Source organism: Monodelphis domestica, chromosome 2, assembly GCF_027887165.1.
Source record: "Monodelphis domestica isolate mMonDom1 chromosome 2, mMonDom1.pri, whole genome shotgun sequence".
Classification (NCBI taxonomy): Eukaryota; Metazoa; Chordata; class Mammalia; order Didelphimorphia; family Didelphidae; genus Monodelphis; species Monodelphis domestica.
Window position 1 is genome coordinate 191,178,073 of NC_077228.1, and position 20,769 is coordinate 191,198,841.

At 36.6% G+C, this 20,769-nt stretch overlaps 1 protein-coding gene across 28 annotated transcripts in view; it reads left to right on the forward strand.

The window, feature by feature from the left end:
* MBTD1 (mbt domain containing 1) overlaps positions 1–14,008 on the forward strand; it is an 86,025-nt gene extending 72,017 nt beyond the window's left edge. For 23 of the 28 annotated variants that reach the window (XM_056816571.1, XM_056816572.1, XM_056816573.1 and 20 more), the window contains 5 exons: positions 655–737; positions 1,326–1,560; positions 2,006–2,083; positions 5,704–5,895; positions 10,723–14,008. In XM_056816571.1, the coding sequence (XP_056672549.1) occupies positions 655–737; positions 1,326–1,560; positions 2,006–2,083; positions 5,704–5,895; positions 10,723–10,841 (707 nt within the window). In that variant the 3' untranslated portion in view covers positions 10,842–14,008. The remainder of the gene's footprint in view (positions 1–654; positions 738–1,325; positions 1,561–2,005; positions 2,084–5,703; positions 5,896–10,722) is intronic. The other 5 variants (XM_056816595.1, XM_056816596.1, XM_056816597.1 and 2 more) reach the window with 1 other exon arrangement.
* The last annotated feature ends 6,761 nt before the right edge of the window (positions 14,009–20,769 follow it).

Genomic DNA, 20,769 nt, shown 5'->3' on the forward strand with positions numbered 1-20,769 from the left:
ATGAATTAATTGATAGACTCAGATACTATTAAGAAAACTCTAGTTTAGCAGATATTTGCAGGAGGAGATAATAGAGTATTTTTTATAACACACATCTTCAGCTTCCCTCATTGGACTCCTCATTGAAAACTCCATTCAAATGCCTTTTTAAGATATCAGGCTATCTCAGCTAAACAAGTGGCCACTTAACATGGTCCATTAACTATTCTCCAAAGAACTAAAGAAAGAAAATTAAGTGGGAAGAAGAAATGCAAGACTAAGTTTTGCTTATGTTCCCTTTTCTCCCCACAAATTACATGTAAAAATGACCCCATAGTTTCAAGAGCTTCTGTAAACCAGGCCAATAAATGTGAGGACATCTGTACTTCTGTACTCAAGCCTTACTTGAGTTGAGAAAGATACTTCTGGTAAAGAATGTAGGCTCCATTTGATTTGAGCACCAATGTCTGTTTCTAGGAGGCCAAAATCCTCATAATTTAGGGGGTACAAGGAAGAGTTATGTAATTCATTAAAAGCACAGGAGACAGTATCTGAAGTTGATTTAGGTGACCCTTCCCAAGATTTTCATTTGTTTCTAGGAACTTTTTATCTGCATTTTTAATGTTTTAGGAATTTTAAATGAGCTTCCACTTAGGACAATGCTATATTTTTCAGGTTATACAAAACTTCCTTTCAAATGGTTTGACTACCTCAGGGAAACTGGCTCCATAGCAGCACCAGTAAAGTTGTTTAATAAGGTAAAAAGAAAATTGTAGTTACCTACTTGTAAAGCTTTTTCTTTTCCATAAAGTTTCATAACTAGTCTATAAATGCTTCACCATCTTAATTTATCATTAAAGAACTATCTAGAAATCCTGGTCATTTTTGTATAAATTATTCCTGTTTAGTTCCCTTGCATTACCTTTGGTTTTCCTAGTTTGAGTCAATTCAGCAACTTTATTAACTAATTACTGAGATTTAGAGCTGGAACAGAACCTAAGGGATCAGCTGGCAAATGGCAAGTATTTTACTTAATGCTTCCAAAAGAGAAAGCTATCATTTACATAAGACTATGGCTAGAAGGCCCATTTCACATGCTATCTCATTTAAAACTCAAATCCCTATGAGGGGATCTAGTGCAAGTATTGTTCTTTCCATTTCACAAATAAAGAAGCTGAAGTTTATGATTTAAATGGCTTGTCCTGCATCACACCACTGGTATACATGCTGGAGCCAGCACTTGAACCCATTCTTCTGGTTCCAAGTCCAGGGGTCATTCATTTGTCCCAGACTGTCTTCTGGTGACTTCTACCAAATGTCAGCTAGATTGTTCTTCTTCTTATCAGGATGTTCCAAATCATGGATTTCGTGTGGGAATGAAATTAGAAGCCGTAGACCTCATGGAACCACGTTTAGTCTGTGTAGCCACAGTAACTCGAATTATTCATCGTCTATTGAGGATCCATTTTGATGGTTGGGAAGAAGAGTATGATCAGTGGGTAGACTGTGAGTCCCCTGACCTCTATCCTGTTGGATGGTGCCAATTAACTGGATATCAGCTACAGCCTCCAGCACCACAGAGTGAGTTGCTGACTTACTAAAAATAGGTTGTTAGTGATTTTTTTTTCCCCAAAATCTGGGCCTCTCCAGAAGTAGATATCTTATGCTTGCCCTTAATTATACAAATTACATTCTAAGTCTATGGGACTGGAGCATATAATTTCCTGTGTCTGATTCAATAATGATACACAGTAGCAACCCTAAACTTGAGGGTCATAGTTATTGAATATAGATCAAAGTAAAAAATTCTTCATCAGGCTAGATTAGTGTGCCCGTTATTTTTAAAAGGGCATTATGTCTTAAGATTCATGATATTTCCCTAGAATCTTCAACCTTATTTATGAAACCTTAATATAAATTTATCAGTAGAATGTTCTTATCCAAATAAACAATACAATTCATTTAAATGATGGCTACTTCTCACAAGTGAGTATCCAAGACCATTGTTTTTTCTTTTGTTTTTCAGCATCAAGAGAGAGCCAGTCAGGTTCATCAAAGCAGAAGAAAAAGGCTAAGTCACAGCAATACAAAGGACATAAGAAAAGTGGGTCACCAAATGTTAATATGCATTTTTTTTTCATTGTTAACAAATTGTGGGCAGTGTGTGTTCTCAGGAAAAGTAGCTTTCCTTGTTGAAATGGATTATCGTACATCAAGTATTATGCTTAAAGGTGCAGTATGCCATAAAAGGCAAATCAGTTTTTCAGTAAATGAGAAATGCCTTGGGTTTTATTTATTTGTTTGTTTTCCAGTTTGTAGGGAAAATGGTTAGGTTTTGTTTTTTAATCTTGCATGGTAAAAGAAGAAAATGATTGCTTTATTATTTTTAAACATTTGGGTCAAATCTCTTGAATGACACTTAAAATTCTAAATAATGTATTGAGAGTTAATTCTTCCAGACTTTTCCTAACTGTTTAATAATAGAAATTTAGATGTTTGCCAAAGAGTTGGAGTATAATGAATCTATCCAGATAAAACCAAAATTCCCCTCTAAAAATAGCATTCCTTTGTTAAGAAATACAAGCTGCTTAACAGCAAATAAAATTCATGCAGGTTGATATATCATAACAATGAAAGGATGGTTATTATTGGAAAATAGTAGCTAACACAGTAGAAATATAGATATATGTGTATGTATGTGTGTGTATATATACATATATATTTAAGAGTGTTTTAAAACCTTTTTTTCTTATAGGGATTTAGTTTTGATGCATAGATTTTTTTTCCTTTCATCAAACTTGTCACAGTATTTCATGACGAGACACATTTGTTCATATTGATATAGATAAGAAATTTTGTGAATAAAGATGCAATTTAGAATAGAAATTCATTTAATTTTTCTTTTTGACTTGCCTTATATTCTTATATTTCCTTATATATTATTATCATCAACAACTGGTAAGAGATAGGCTGTGTGATGAAGAAGCTTTCGTGCCCTCTTCCCTTTATTTTTAGACTAATATTCACCATGTGTGAATTTTGAGTAATTTTGAGTGTTCTTTTTTTTCCCATCTTCTTGCCATTGTAGAGACATTTTGAGCCAAAGAACAGATTTTCCCCCAGAGCATGAAACCTCCTCCTCTTAACAGTGTCACACCATACTCCTGTTGTGCTACTGTAATTGTCACATTGTCACATGAACCCAGAATTATTTGCAGACTGGACATATTCCAGGTCTAGCATTCACTTAGAACTGTTTCCATGGCAAGAACATGCAAGAATGATCTCATCAACCAGGAAAGTTAACTAAAAATTATTTCAATGAAGGTATGAATCTTAAGGGTAGATTGTAGAAGGTATAATCTCTAGACTTACTATAAAGGTCGATAACTCAGATTGCTTTGACTATTTCCTCTTTGAAATTAAGCCTTTTTGATGTTAGAAATTCTCCTTCCATAGTAGAGATAAATTCCTACCTGTGGCTATGTGAAATTTTATTTTCAAGATTAATTTCCCAACCAGTGAATATTGGGCACATAACTGATAAATATATACATGGAATATAAATCTTGCAAATTCTGTACCTAGCATATGTTGTGAGTGTGATTATAGATTAGTTGATTCAGATAGGAAAAGACGTGACAGTATTGATAAGTTTTTTTGATATGGTTCATAAGATTGGATTTAGAAAAAATGTTCTTAGCAGAAAATACAAAGTTTTTATTTTATTAGCATTTCAGTTCCTCTTAGTCTCTTAGTTTTAAGATGTCTTTTATAAAACTTTAAAATATTTCCTCAGAAATGTAAAGGAAAAAAAGATGGAGACCACTGTCTCCTGTGGTGGCATTAAAAGGACTTCTTGATTCTGTGCTGTTTGGAGAGAAGACAGGAAAGAACTGATCTGAGGATCTTTTAAGAAAATGAAGGATAGTGGTCTAAATAAACCCAGCCATATAAAGCACTATGGCTTTTGCAGCCAGAATTCCACTGGTAGTAAACATGATATATGAGGATGATCATTTAAAAATAAATAATTTTATTTGCTTTGTATTCAAGTAGAATTATGTACTGGTTATATGGTTTGCATTGCAGCATTAGTTCTTCTTTAAATTATCCATTATTCCTTCCATGGTGCTTATTTTTTTTTTAAATAGAAAAGGTCTCTTTGAAGAATCTCTTGTTCTAAATTGTGCACAGGGATGTAGGTGTTCTTACTAAGAGTGTGGATGCATATTAACTAGTGTTTTCTAAATCAATGATAGTGTGCCCACCAGTAGGCGCCATAAGTTAAAAATGGCATATAATCTCAAAAACATCTTTTGAGTTAAGGTGTATATTTATTACAAAATAAGAAAATTGGCATCAACCCCAAATGCGTTGTCATTGACCTTCATTGAATGTTTTGGTGGTGTTAATTTTAGTAGTTTTCTTAGTTTTCTGTGGTTAATAATTTGCATTTTATTCTCTGGTCCAATATTAGTGAAGTTTAAAAGGCATGGACACATGGCTTGAAGTTAGCAGTTAAGAAATTAATAGGAACTTAATATTTAGATTGGTTATGATGTCATTTTAAGTAGTAGTGATTTACAGTGATTTGGTTTGGCTTTTGCCTACTTAGATGAACGAACATAGGCTGTGTTTGGTCTTCTTACCTGAGTTATTTTAAACCCTGGAAGAAAACTTTTTGTTGGAATCTTAAGCATACATGCAATAAGGTAATTGATTGCTGCTTTTATTCATTTAGACCACTGGTGTCAAACTCAAATAAAAACAGGAGCCACTACACCATACAAAGAATCTGCAGTGTATGCAGGCCACATAGTGACTTAATTTTAAAATGCAATATTATCAATGTTTTATTGTATTTTTATTTATTTTGTTTCCATTTCCCAAATACGTTTTAATCTGGTTTTGGCCATACTTGGAAACCCTGGGGGCCTCATATTTGACATATCTAATATAAACTACCTTTGCTTTGGCTTCTTGCCAAACATTTGGCAGTTTTGCCTTTTTTTCTAATAATTCAAATATGTACGTGCATCAGATTTTGGAATATTTTTGTTAACAGTACAAACACCGACTGAGTCTTACAGCTTGTGTTTCCTCTTGAAGATGAAACTGAGGGGTATGATGTATTTGTGATTGGGATGAAATTCAATTGTTTCTGAATATACATACAATCAATCAGAATTTTTATCTTAGAATTAGCTCAGAACAAGAATTACCTCTTTATGAAGAAAGGATTTTTTTAAATTACAGAGATACATTCTTATCTTTGAAATCCTGTCACACTCTGAATTCACAATCTCACTTTCCTTCCTAACTAAACACCAGTATTTGGGATTTTGTGTGAAGTGGTGCCACTAAGCAGGGTTTAGAAGAATCTCTCCCACTTGTTAGCAGGTTATTCCCTACAACATATGTCTAAGGATTTTTCTTGGTTAAAGAAATGAACCAGTTATTCGCCCAACCTGATCAATGCTCTCTATAGTTCAAATTTTGCTCTGTTTTTTCAACTGGTTCAGGATTCAGAGCCTGGGATTTTCAAACTCCCAGAGAATTAATAGAGAATCCCTTATTTTCAGAGTGCCAAACTTGCCTTTAAATTAGACCATTCTCCTTCCACAGAGTGATCTGTGCTCCACAAACTTTCCAACTTATTTAATGCACTTTTCTTACCACACATGTAAGTAAAAGCTTACTTTAGTCTGACTTAATGTTTAGAGAGGAAGATGCCAGTTGGGAAGAAGCCTGTCAGTTTGTCGAGCCTGCCCATGACAGGCGGGGTGCGGAGGAGCCTCTCTGGTGACGAAGAGTTGACTCCTCCTCCATATCGAACCCTTCCAGCACAGACAGCCCCGGAGGCCTTCCCACCTCCCAGCACTAGCCGAGAGTTCAGTCCCAGCCTCAAAACAGGTAATTAGTCACATCAGCACCTCAGGTACTGCAGATGGTAATTTTACCGGGTAGGGTGGTGGGAAACAAAGCATGGTCTGGCATGAAAGATGCTGACTCATTAACTTTTTTTTTCTTTTCAATTAAAAAATTCATTTTCATTAGTGCTTGGTAGTTACTTCACTAGATAAATCATATGGGAAGGATTTTTGTTTTGTTCTAACCACTTTATAGCTGTAGATCAGAGTAGAGCCACAATGTCAAATAATTAAACTCAAAGATAACCAGAAGGACTTTTTAGTGTTATACATTTCATTCAAAACTACTGAACATTTTACATTGTGGATTTCCGTTGGATTTGAATAATTCTTTCAAAAGTGGGATGTATTCAAATAATCCAATTACCCAAGACCAAAGGTTCATTTAACAAACCCATAGCATTTCATAGCATCACATCGACTGGAAAAGGAACTCTCTTATGTGATTAGAGTGTATTTTTGGTGCTGATAGTAGTTTGGGCCTGTGAATCAAAGAACTGTCAGACTTGGAGGAGACATAGTATTTGCAAATCTCTGACACTGACTGCTGAACATGGCTGTATTGTATTTCTGTGATCATAATTTTTTTTGTGTGTACCTTCACAAACTCCAGCAGTTAAATGAGTAGATAGCATATGAGACAAGTTTAGTTCTTGTAAGCTAAGATCATACCTAAAGCATGTAAGCTTTAAAACTTGGCAGGACAACTGTTGAGAAGATTTCTCTTTCCTTTAATCAGTAAGACTGGTTACAAGGTAATTACCATTGAGTATTGAAGAACAAGTCACCTTAACTGAATATGATGGAATTGGATCTTGTAAGGTTAGGTGAGAAGCTCAAAATCCAGATATTTGGTTAGGTCTTAAATCTGTACATCTATGTACTTAGTTTAGACTACAATACTTGTCACTTCTCTGCTGGAGAGCCTAGATGTATGGAACTTAGTACCTGGCTCTGAATCCTTTTCATTCTTATTTTGCTAACAATTGTGGAAATGAAAGCTACAGTGGCATTTGCCTTACTATAAACATCCCAAATTATTTTTGTAGAATAGGCATACATCTCATCCCACTTCCATTGTTTGTATAGTTCCCTTTCCATTCCCTCTAAAAATCACTACAGGATCTTCTTGCCATTTAGAAGAATTTCTGTGGCCTACTTTGCATCCATAAGCATTTTAAATCTGACATCATGTCTTAACAGTAGAAGAGGAAGCCTTCTAAATGTCATGTTCTGTTGTGTTTTTGACATTTTAGACCAGATAGCTCCATAAAGTTATTTTATGATATATCATTAGTACCAGGAATGGTCTTTGACCTTGGAAATTGGAAGCATTGTTGAAAGTAGTTGGCATTTTTAAGAGGTTTTTTTGAACACTGATGATTTTTCACTGTCTGTCTTGTTTTGTTGCCCCAGGGGGACTGAATTTGGCTTCTGGATTTGGAACAACCCAGAAGTGCTAAAAATGAGAGTGCTTCTGTAGAAACCATGTGGCCTAGCAAGAGTATTTTCCCCCAACTCCTGGATATATATATATACAGGCACATATATAAACACACACTATAGATAGATATAGAGCTTTCTTTCTCTTTATCTATAGATATTGTTATAGTAGTCAAGATCTAGAAATCTATGCTTTGTAGCTTTGTTATCTTATGTGGCCCTGCTTCTTTAACTGTCTGAATATTATGGTTTGATAAGCGCTCTAAGAAGAATTTATAAGTGTGGACTTTGTGGTATAATGTGATTTGGTTTTTTATGTTCCTGCAATAGGATTTAGTGTCAAGAGAATGCTAGGATTAACTGTTTTTATCAAGCTTCATCAAGCTATGAAGAGAAAGCTATTTAGCATTTCAGAAATTAAGGTCAGAGGCTGCAGAAGACAAAAAAGTTGTGAAAACAAGCTAAGATTTTGAATCCAGATAGGTGAAATTTCTGTTAAATTAGGCTCCACTTGAATGAATGTGTCATCATTGTCTCCAGCTACTTTTTTTAAGCATATCATTTTCATGTTTAGAGAAGATAGGAGAATGAAAACCAAAAATTCACTGTTGTTTGCAGAAGGTATCATCAGGGCATACTGTGGATCTTCCACTTACCTTTCTTATATTAAAAACATCAGAATGAATGTTAACCTAAGTTTCAGCAACATTTTTCTCATTCATTTGGTCATCATATAAAAATTTTTCTTTTAATCAACCTTTTAATGTGGGTACTGCACCTTTAATGAAACTTGGCCATGTTTGATTTCCAGTGGGCTTTATTTTCATGTAGTCAAAATGCTTTTGACTGTTTCTTTTATTTGGGTGATAGATTTGAAGGCTAACAGTTAGACATTTGGACTTCTCCATAATACCACTCATATTCTCAAAAATGCTTCTTAGGAATAAAAGGAAAAGAAAAAAAACACAAGAACTGGTTTCACATATCTTTCACCTGTTTGTGTTTGAGGATTCTTTGGATAGCTATTCTTCCTGCCCTTCAGCTTCTAAAAACAGAAGCATTGTTACAAAACAAATACAAAGGGAAAGGAATGAAATGGAAACATCTTTCAAAAGATTATTTTTATAATCAGCAAGTAATGTCTGACATGATTGTTATTTCACATTCAAAAATCAAGGAATTAAAATATACTAGATTGACCTTGTGATTTTTTACCAGTTAGAATTAACAACTTTGGAATACAAAACTGTATCCTTTAATTCTCTATTGAATAGTTTAGTGATTCTATTGAATTCTTGCATTCTGGAAAATCAGAATTGGTTCTCTCAGTTTAGTTGTGCAAACTAATTTTCCTAGTTTTTTTAGTATAGGCAGCTTTTTCACTTATAAATGCTGAAATTATAAGTGATACATACACAAATAAAACATATGTCCAGCTTCCCTGATTGCCATAAAATATTACATGAGCAAACTTGGGAGTTTTTAGGAAAATCATGGCTTCAGAAGAATAAAGGAAGTTTTTAAAAGTAGAAATGGCCTAGGGAAGCTGATTTAAGGGGAAGAAGCCCAAGATACAGTTGGCCTGTCAATGACAGTGGCACCCATCCCTCAGAATAACTAGTTATGCTGCCTGAACTTTTTGCTTCATTTTTACCCCCAACATTTACATCCCTAAAGTGCCAATGATGAAAGTGAATTTGGATTAGAAAGCACCTACTTTTTTTAGCTACTCTGAGAAAGTTGAAAGCTTCTGGTACTGAAAGTTCCACAAAGATTACTTCTTCCTAGCACCTTGCTGAGACCTGCTATACGTAAGAATGGGAGGTGGCTTGGGGGAGGGAGGAGGCTGGAGATGTGGGAACATGAACTACTTTGGGGATGAAGGGGAAACACATGTGCAACACAAACCACCCTACAGTGTGGTAGCCAGTCACGCTAGGGAAAAAGCACTGGGTTGGATGCTCTTAGGACCAAAAACCTTGAATGGGAAAGGACAGGGACCCTTGGGGGCTATCTGGCCCTTGCAGGGAAAATGGAATCCCCAGTGTGAAGTGGCTTGCCCAAGGTCACCAGGAGGTAGAATAAGGGACAGAGCAGCAGACATCTGAACTTGGGTTCCTGACTCTAACTTTAGTTCTTTTCACAGCCAACCTCTGCCTCTCAATCCTTATGAGCATTGGAAGCCTTGTTCAGGCCTTAGCTCTGCCACCTCCTGCTCTATGATTTTAAGCAAGTCAGTTCCATACTCTAGGTCTCAGGATCTTCATCTATAAAGTGAGGGAGTTGAACTAGATGGTTTGTAAAGGTCCCTTGCACAAGCTCTTAATCTATAATCTACAAGATTCCTTCTAGCTCCTGATTCCAAAATCTTAAATCAAAGACAGATGTTATCTTTTGCAAATTTTGCCTTGCCTGGACCAGCTCTATCTAGCAAAAGAAAAAAACTCTTCTTGCCTTCTTCCTTCTTGCTTGTCCTCCTTCCCTTTTTTTTCCTTCCACATCACTTGAGAACTGCCTGCTTTCAAATCACAAGACTCAAGCAAATACTATATCTGCTATATTATGTTCTAAGACATTTATCAGGGTTGGCCTGGAAACCTAACCTTCCTTATAAAAACAGTCACTTCTATATTAGTTAAGAACTGCCTGTGTATTTAAAATTAAAAGGTCATTAATCAGTTTCTGCCCAAAAACATTTCACTCAAAAAAAGGCATTGCTTTGAGACATCAGTTTCAGTCCTAATTGTCATATTATTGCTGTCACCAATGATATTTCTGGAAGTCTTAAGGTAGTGCACTTATTTAGAAATGGACATCAAATTATAACCCATTTGTTACAACCCAGGAAATGTTTATTAAAGTTCCCTCCAAGGGGTCTCCTAGTACACAGTAAGACTTGTTTACTTAATCACCAAGTAGTTGCCACAACTTAACCACCAAATATTATATTTACTTCATAGTCCTTATTTCATTCATCCTCTGACAAAATCCTCCTTAAGGTTAAACATAAACTTTTATTATTCAGTAAGCATTTAATATGTAATAAATGCTTATTGAATGAGAAAAACTTTGCACATGATTATCCAAATAATAAACACCATGGTCCTATACTTGCTGTGGAAAGTGCCCTCAGAGAAACACCCAAGTATTTTTCTTTCATATTCGCATGGCTTTTCATTATCTGCTAATCTCCTTTATCATCTTGGTTGCTCTAATCACCTTGATGCCCATACTTAAAATTTAGTATTTTTTAAGTTGATAAAGGGATGAAGAAACCTCCTTAACTATAAAGTTGGCTAAACTGGAGGACAAAGGCATTACTGTATTGGGCATATATCTTTCCTTTTTCTTTTTTCTTTTAATGTAGTGACTCCATTGCAGTTGAAGGAAGAGTTGCTAGATGGAGAGGAATATAGCTTCCTCCAAGGAGCTTCTGATCAGGAAAGCAATGGCTCTGCCAACTACTACATCAAACAAGAACCCTGAGGTGACAACTCAGAAACCAAGGAAGTGAGAGCTTTCTTCAAGACTGATTTATTACCAACCCAACTGGACAGGGGGTATAATTCTACTGGGTCACTTTGCTAACCATAGAAGAGATTTAAGTTCTGGATTTTTGAGGTGGGTGGGGAAACTATTTTAGTCAGGGGAAATTTTTTCAATTTATAAAGATGGACATTTTTGTGTTGTATTTGAAACTTTTGAAAGAATTTTGTAATATTTTCCAAGTTTGGATTTATTGTGCATTGTTAACAAGAACTGAAATTCTAACTTTTTGGTAAGATTTAAAGTTTAAGTAACAGGATTGCAGGAAACGATTTAAGAAGGATATAGTTGCAAATACAAATGAACTGTCATTACAAATGAACCTTTTTTGGTACAAGTTGGGAGATTTTGGAATCTTCGAAACTATGCTGGTCACATCTCCAACTTCTGCTGCAGAAATATGCAACCGATGCCCTCGTGGAAGGAGCATCACCACGTAGAACACGAAAGGTGGGATGAATTTTGAGTTGTTGGCATTTTATTGCAGACCATTTTAAATGTTTGTACAGAAATGTTTTCATTCTGGAAAATGCTCAAGAAAACTTATTTGGAGTTCTGTATGAAACTGGAAGAACTCTAGATACTTTTTACAAGCTATCTTTTTAATTAGAAATGATCAAAATTATCTTAACACTTATGTGTTAATTAAACTGGAATGGTTAACATGAGCTTATGCATAGCATCTTTGTCTTGGCATAGTGGGGTTGGGGAAAATGCAAGATTGTCTTAGGTTTTTATTTTGTCTAAAACATCCCTACAAAAGAGATGAGATTGTTCTTTCCTCTCTGACATCCCCTCCTTTCTCATTCTGAGATGATGTTTCGCATAAGCACACCCCAAAGCCAGGTGTTCTGTATTAGTCAGAGTAGAAATGGAGCATCTTCTAAAGCCAGAATAAGTCTGAATTTCAGGATCATTCCAGTTCTGCTTTAATTGTTCAAAAGTCATTGAGAAGGAATGTGTTCATCCTCTTAAAAATTCCCATGTACTGTAAAAAACTGTATATCACTACAGCCAAAACAAGTTTTTAACAAAAGTAACAACTGATTTGGACCATGTAAACATTCCTTGTTTTATGTATGTGGCTTCTTTTAAAAAGGGTGGTGGGAGGGGGAACATGTGCTCTCTGCATTTTTAAGCTTTCTACTGAGTTGTGACTGAAAAAATAGAGAGTTTTAGCTTTTACCAGTAAGGTTCATTAACTAAATTCTCAGGAATTAACTGTGTGTGTTCTCTAAGTGCTTCTGGGCCTTAGCCTGTCCCCTTCAGAGTGCTATACTGACCATCTCCTCTGGAGTATAGGTAGGTAGTAGGTAGGGCTAATTAGAAAATAATCAATATGATTAACCTCTACAGTCCTTCAGCCTATGGAATGCTTTAAAAAATGTTAACAGAAAGCCCCAGGAGACCATTTTTAGGTAAGTTTTTGTTTGACTTTTAAAAGTGCATAGAAAGTTGAAAACCAGCAATTTATTTTCTAAAATATTGCTCTAATTTTGGGTACATAACATTGGTAATACGCACAGGTTTACCTCATTCTATGCAAGAGGGGTTAATAACATGTGGTTTTGTAGTTGCTACTGGAAGTAAAATTTGTTATTTATCTTGTAAGAATGTATGGAACCCCAGTGTCAACATTTCTTAATACTGACCTTTTGGGGCATGTAGATCATATCAACAACACTAGTTGATTCTCATGTGTCAAATGTATGTGAATTCAGCTGTTAAATTACTGGTTACTTATTTATCCTAAACTAAGATTGCTGAGGAGGACTTAATCCAAATATAGTACTTTCAATGCCTCCTAAATCTTTTAACTTTCAGAATCCTCTCATAAAACTGAAAACTAGGAAATTTCCAAAGGAAAAGTAGCAGTTGTCTTAAATCAATCCTCAGGCTCAGTGACAGATTCAGGATTCTGAGCCCATACAATATGGGCAGAAGAAGCCAAAGTTTTGTGGCTTACCCCACTTTCCCCTTGAATACTTAAGTCTTGAGGTCAGTACAGCCTGGGGTTGGGGAGTCTACAGGGAATTAAGGTATAAAACAGGAAGGTCAGATCTGAGGACAACCTGTCCTAGAGGTAATTCTTTGAAATGCTCACTTGTAGCCCAGACACTGTCAGCTTCCAGTTCTAAAGCTAAACCAGGCACACTATGTGGTTAGAATCTCCCATCCAAATGGCACGTTTTTGTCAGTGATAGTGCAGGTACAGCTTTTATTGTTTCAAAACTGTGACCAAATGTCAGAGGGGACAAGAACTTTGTACGGTCAAAAGAGGAGTCCCCCTGCTGCAGATGATAAGAAAATCATCTCGTTATGAGGCTTACAAATTGTATGTCTTAGCCATAACTTCAATAGTACAACTTTTAATAGCCCCATTTTCCTTTACAGTTCCAAATATACTGCTGACATTGAGTTTTCTTTCCTTTTCCCCAAGTTGGGAGTTTTGGTAGTTTAAACTCTTTAACCTTTTCCTTGCTGTGTATGAGGAAAGCTAAAGCTGTTATCAACTTCTTGTTCTACGGATACTAACACGGGTTTCAGTGTTTGTTTGTTTTGTTTTAATTATTATTATTATTATTATTACTACGTGATGTGAATACCCTTTCCCATCAATATTTGTATTATGGTGCTATATATTTGGTGATGATCCTTTAATATTGGGAAGGGATTTTTTAAATACTGTGATTAAACTGGGTTTTCTTCCTTTAATTTTCATATTTTAAATAAAGCCACAGTCATTTATACAAAAAAAAAAAGCATCTGTCCCTGGGTAGATCTTTGGGGCAGAAGTCAAAGTAAACTACATAGGGTTTTTACATCATTTCTGTATGTATTTGATATATAGATCAATATCTGTACAAATTTAATCTTTTATTTTCTTGGTAATTGTGTGATCAGTGGGAAAGTGTTTAAAACTTTCTCATGAAGTGTACATAACAAAGTGAAAAATGCTTTTGGAAAAATTTATGTTTCTTTCATTTTTACCAAATTGCAAATTTTCAGCATGGATGTGAAAAGCATTAAAATTATAACTTTGTGTACAAGATGAAAATAATTCACTAAACTTGCCCTTTTTTACACAAAATAAAATGTTAAAATAAGCTTTGTACGGGTGAAAGATTTACATTATTTACATTTATGTTTCCTTATCTTTCTGTCGACAGTCTTGGTTCAAAGAAAACTTTTTATCATTGTCTACTTTACTTCCACTAATGTGTCTTCATATCTAAAACATTTGCTTCCATTTTCATGTGACTTTGGACAGCAGTGTCACATTGTTCCACCAGTTCTGTCAAGAGAGGATCCACTCATATGTTTTTGTCTTGAAAATTTTGACTTTTAATTTTGGCTACCACTTGTTCTTTTCAAAGTCATAGGCCATTCATTGAGTCAGGAAATTTCAAGGATTTTCAAATGTGTGACAGAACCAATCTGTGCTTTAGGGTAGATGGTTAATGATCCTTTTTGCCCCAAACCAGTCAACTGTACTCACTGGATTTTTGGTTACCTTACTTCAACCTAGCTTTTGGACATGTTCCTTCACCTTGCTTCTGAGAGAGAGTCATTCAGTCAATCAGTAAATGCTTATTTGCCACAGTTTGCCAAACACTGCACAAGGCAGTGGTGACACAAAAACAAACAAATGAAAGTCTCCACGCATGAACTTACATCTAATCTCTGGGAGAGACAACATGTACATATATGTAAGTATATACAGAAATAAAAGGCAATTATGTAATCATGCACTAGTAATGGAGAAGATCTAGAAGGGCTTCTTGTAGAACGTGGTGCTGGAGCTGAGTCTTGGAGGACATTTCAGGCATAGGAGACAGCCAGTGCAAAAAAGCACAGAGAAGATCCATGAACTATTCATATAAGCAAGAAGGCCAGTTGCCCCGACCTGTAGAGTGCAGGATAAGGGGTAATGGTATCACAGGACTGGGAAATCAGGTTGTGAAGGGTTCTGAAAGCCAACAGAATCTCCCGGAGTTTTGAGTACAGAAGTGACATCAAATCCAAGTTTTGAGGAAAATCACCTTGGGAGTTATATGGAGAATGGATTGGAGTAGGGAAAAACTTAAGGCACAAAGACCAATTAAGAGGCCATCACAGTGGTCTAGATGAGAGGTGGTGACAACCTGATATAGGCTGTGCAAGTAGAAAGAAGCAGACAGATGTGAGAGATGGCACTGAGGTGAAAACAGCAAGGTTAACAATTGCCCCAGAATGTGACATGAAAGGGAATAGCACTAAAGGGGGGGAAGAGCGTCATCTGGGGACCTAAGAGGGAGTCTAAATAGACAAGGCCTGGGAGACAGTCTTTTGCCTTGGTAACCTTAAAGAGAGGAAGACTACTAACACCAGGTGGGGAAAAGGCTGGGGGAAGAAGGGAGATAGTGTTAGATGAAATTATTTTACAAAATCAAAGTTCAAAAATAGGCATACATATCCATACAAACAAGGGCATGCTGGGAGACTGACCAGCACTTGTACCTCAGTCTCATCTGAACTGGTAAAAAGAGGGAAAAAATACACATGGACATATTTCACTCAATATAGAAATAGAGAAGTGGGGGGGGGGGGCGGTTTGAGAAGGAGAATACAAAAGGTTTGATATTGTGAATGTATTATTAATTATTAAGCAATGCATACCAGTTACCTAATAAGTCGGGCCTGGGCCCCTTCCTCACCTTGGGTGTAGACCCAGAATGGAGGGAAAGACAGATTTCTATATTAAAAATAACTAATCAAATAAGACTAATTAAAAGGAAACTATAGTACTAGATAATCTGATTTGTAATTAGGTGAAAGATTAGGGACTTTCCAAGTTGGGAGGGGCAGAGTGAATTCCCTAAATTCAAAAGAAGAGGTGTCCCACCCCAGTGTAAACAATCAAAAGAGCATGGAAACAAATGATTGATTAGTATGGGGCTAGTTTTCAGATAACACAATGGGTTGCTTAAGATGTACAATTGTGAAAAAACTATCTTAGGAGCCAACTGTTTCTGGCCAACATCCCCTGTGTCCTTGGGCACAGGTCCCTAAGCAGCAGGTGCAGGTGGTCCAGTTTCCCAGCCACACAGAGCTAGTTTGAAACAGTGCAGCAGGGTTTACTCCCAACTCCTACAGTTTAGAAGTTAGACTGGATCTATCATTGACTAGAAAAGGACCTGGGAACTATAGCTAGTCTCAGAGCTGAGCCACAAGATAGTCAGTTCCCACAGTTAACCACTTGCTGTCCTAATAATCCCCTCAGTTTCTCACATAAGCCAAACAAACCCCAGGGATGTGTGAAAATATTGATAGTTTTTATCTGAAGAAACAAAGAATGGGAATCAAAGAGACCCTCCATAACTATGGGAATGGCACAAGAAGCTATGGGAAATGAATGTGATGAAATACAAAGACAAATAAGTTTGAAAGACTTGGGAACTCTTGTCAACATAATGACCAACTGGGGTTTCAGAGGACTAATGATGACATGCACCACTCCTGATAGATGTGAAAGGCTCAGTGGATGGAGAGCCAGGCCTAGAGACAGGATGTCCTGGGTTCGTATCTAGCTTCACACTTCCTAGCTGTGTGACCCTGGGCAAGTCACTTGACCCACATTGCCCAGCCCTTACCATTCTTCTGCCTTGGAGCTGACTATCAATTCTAAGACAGACGGTAAGGGTTAAAAAAATGACAATCATATTTTTTGTTTATGATCAATTCAAAATACTGTTTGTCTACACATCTGTAAGAGGTTGAGGGGGCGGTGTTCTCAATTTGGAGAGGGGGGCAGGTAAGTTAGATTTTTGCTGATTAAAAAAAAATTTTTTTTAACAAAATATTCCCAGGGCAAGCTTAGAAATGGAAGGTCCTGGGTTCAAATGTGAATTCAGACACCCCTAGCTGTGTGACCCGGGGCAAAGTCACTTATAACCCCCATTGCCTGCCCCTTACTGCTCTTCTGTCTTAGAATCAATACATAGTACTGGTTTTAGATTGAAGGTAAGGGTTTTTTAAGGAAAAAAAAAACATTCTGGCAGAAATTAGCTTTACCAACACCTCACACAGTATACGTCACACACAGCAGATTACACCATTGGAATTTAGCTCCAGATTGACGTGACATCAACAAGTTTTACTTGCAGATATGTGGATAGATCAAACATCACAAGGAGGAATAGAGATTCTGGAAGATTAAATGAACAGTTTTTATTACATGAAATTGAAAAGGTTTGGCATAAACATCCAACATGGCTAAAATTAGAGAAATAGTTAACTGAGAAAACTGTTTGCAGCAATTTTCTCTGATAAAAGTTTCCTTCCAAAATATATAAGGAACTGATTAAAATTTAGAAGAACAAAGCCCTTCCCCCAATGAATGGTCAAAGGATATGTACAGTTTTTAAGCAGGCTATGCACAGCAATATGAAAAAAAGTGCTCCAAATCACTACTAATAAGAAAAATGCAAATTAAAGCAATTTCAAGGGGCCACTTCACATCAGTTCAGCCAACATGACCAAAAAAAAAAGGAAAATGGCGAATTTTGAAGACGATATAGAAAAACAGGTGCATGGATGCAGTGTTGATGGAGCTATGGAATATCCAACTAGTGTGGGAAATAATTTGGAACTATTCCTTTTCAATAACTCAGTTACTTGGCCTATATCCCAAAATGATCAGAAAAAGGAAATTTCACACATATAAAAAGATTTATAGCAGCCTTTTTATTGTGCCAAAGAACAGGAAAATGTGCTGATATCTATTACCTGGGGAATGGCTGGACAAGTTAAGATATGATAGAAATCATGAATGGAGGAGGGGGGAAGCTAGGTGGCTCCGTGGATTAAGAGCCAGGCCTGGAGATGAGAGGTCCTGGGTTCAAGTTTGACTTGAGATCAGAAAGTAAAGGCTTTTTTTTTTTTTTTAAGAAATTATGAAAGGGATGGGTAGAGGAAGTTGGGAGGACTTGTCTGAACTAAGACAATCAAGTGAGAACCTTAACAGCCACGTTATATCAAGAACTCTTTAAAACATAAATCTCTGATCAAAGCAGTGACAAGCCATGATTCTGTTGTACCCATGGCAGTCTGTACTACTGTGAATTTGTTTCACTTAACTATGTACATTTCTTATAAGGGACTTGTTTTTCTTTATAATAATTTCAAATCTGGCCTCAGACACATTAACTGTGTTACCCTGGGCAAGTTATCTCCATTTTCCTCAGTTTTCTCAATTGTAAAATTGAGACTAAAATTGACTATTAACACCTCTTACTTCTCAGATGAGATGGCTATAAAGCATTTCAGCACAATGTCTGGCCCATAAGAAATGCTATATAAATGCTTATTCCCTTCCCTTCTCCCTTTAATTTGCAGGAGTGATTGCATACTTAATAATTGAAAGATAAAGTGAAAGCTATTTGGAACGACACTAAAAACTCCTAAATTGTGCATAGCCTTCAACCCAGCCATGTTGCTACCACTACTAAGCCAGGAACCCCTAGAGATCTAAAAGATGCCCCTTGATTGGGAAATGACTGAACAAATTATGGCCAATATACATGAGATGGAGTGCTGTAAAAAATGATCAAAGGAACAGCTTCAGAGAAACCTGAGAAGACATTCAAATTGATGCTATGTGAAGTGATTAGAACCAGGAATTCCTATTCAGGGATAGGTAGCTGGGTGGCTGAGTGGATAGAGATCCAGGCCTAGAGACCCGAGGTCCTGGGTTCAAATATGGCCTCAGACACTTCCCAGCTGTGTGACCCTGGTCAAATCACTTGACCCCCATTGCCTAGCTCTTACCACTCTTCTGCCTTGGAGCCAATACACAGTATTATTCTAAGACAGAAAATAAGGGTTAAATATATGTGTGTATATATATATATATTTTTTTTTTTTAAAGAATCAGGAATACATTTCTGTTTAGTCTTTTCTTCAGAAAGAAAGAAAAGAACCAGGAATACAGTAACTTTTTAATTTTTTTTTTTCAGTTAGATGTAGAAACTATTTGACAAGGGAGCAGCTGGGTGGCTCAATGGATTGAGAGCCAGGCCTAGAGATGAGAGGTCCTGGGTTCAAATGTGGCATCAGACATCCCAGCTGTGTGACCCTGGACAAGTCACTTGACCCCTATTGCCTAGCCCTTATCACTCTTCTGCTTTGGAATTCCATACACACTATTGATTCTAAGTCGGAAGGTAAGGGTCTAAAAGAAAAGGGGGGAAAAGAAACTGATACTGATTTTTTGACATTTTAGGATTCCAATTTTCTCCCTGCCTCACCCCTTCCTACCTCCCCTAGTCAATAAATAATCTGATATAGGTTGTACCAATGCTTTCAAATAGCACATGTTTCCATGTTGCTCATTCGGTGACAGTAGACACATCATACATACAGTAAAAAAAACTCATGAAGGAAATAAAGTAGAAGCTGGCATGCTTTGTTCCGTGATCAGACTCCAGCAGCTCCTTCTTGGGCTGTGGAGAGCATTTTTCATCATTTGGATATCTTGGGAACTTGCGTGGCTGACAGCCGATTAGGCCACGGTTGTTACTGTATACACAGTTTTCCTGGTACTGGTGGCGTCACTTTACGTCTGTTCCTGTAACTATCCAAATCCTTCTGAACTCATCCTGTTATTTCTTAGACTGCAACAGCGTCCCTCTGCGTAACAGGGACGGCATCCCCTGTTTCCAGTTCTCCGTCACCACAGAAAACTGCTGAAAGTTTATAATATCATTACACATGTTAAATAGTAGAGGCGATAATGGGCATCCTTGTTTTACTCCTGATCTTATTGGAAAGGCTTCTAGTTTATCCCCATTGCAGAGGATGTTGGCTGATGGTTTTAGATATATACTGTTTATTATTTTTAGGAAAGACCCTCCTATTCCTCTACTTTCTAGTGTTTTCAATAGGAATGGGTGTTGTATTTTATCAAAGGCTTTTTCTACATCTATTGAGATAATATGTGATTTTTGTCAGTTTGCTTGTTAATATGTTCAATTATGTGGATGGTTTTCCTAATGTTGAACCATCCTTGCATTCCTGGTATAAATCCTACCTGGTCATAGTGAATAACCCTCGAGATGACTTGCTGTTTTTGCTATTATTCTATTTAAGATTTTTACATCTATGTTCATTAGGGAGATTGGTCTATAGTTTTCTTTCTCTGTTTTTGACCTGCCTGGCTTTGGAATCAATACCATATTTGTGTCATAAAAGGAGTTTGATAGAACTCCTTCGCTTATTATGTCAAATAGTTTGTATAATATTGAGATTAGTTATTCTTGGAATGTTTGATAGAATTCATTTGAGAACCCATCTGGACCTGGGTTTCTTAGGGAGTTCCTTGATGGCTTGTTCAATTTCTTTTTCTGACATGGGGTTGTTTAAATATTCTTTTTCCTTATACATATTTATTAAAAGGGCTTTACTTTTTTATTTCTTCAGAAGGTGAGGAGGAAAGGTGGATTTTTTTTTACTAATAAAGAAAACTAACCAAACCCCAATCTCTGCCTGACTGCAATATGCAGTAATCCAGACCAAATACCCCATCTCTGCGATCAGAAGGTCGTTCCAGTCATTTTTTATGTTGGTGTGCTCTACAGTCCAGACCAACTAGCTGTTCCCAAATTTCAGTCTATCCTCACCTAACAATTTCCTTCCCCTTAAATGATTCCCACTTACCTCTCCAGACATGTATTACTTTCATAAATTCCTTTATTCCCCAAAGTTAACATACCATTTCCCATGTCCCTGCCCTTACCCAGGGTGTCCCCCATCACTGAAATTCATTTTGTGGTCCTGCCATTGTTAGTTCTTCTAGGTTTAGCTCAAATGCCACCGTCAGGGCCTATTG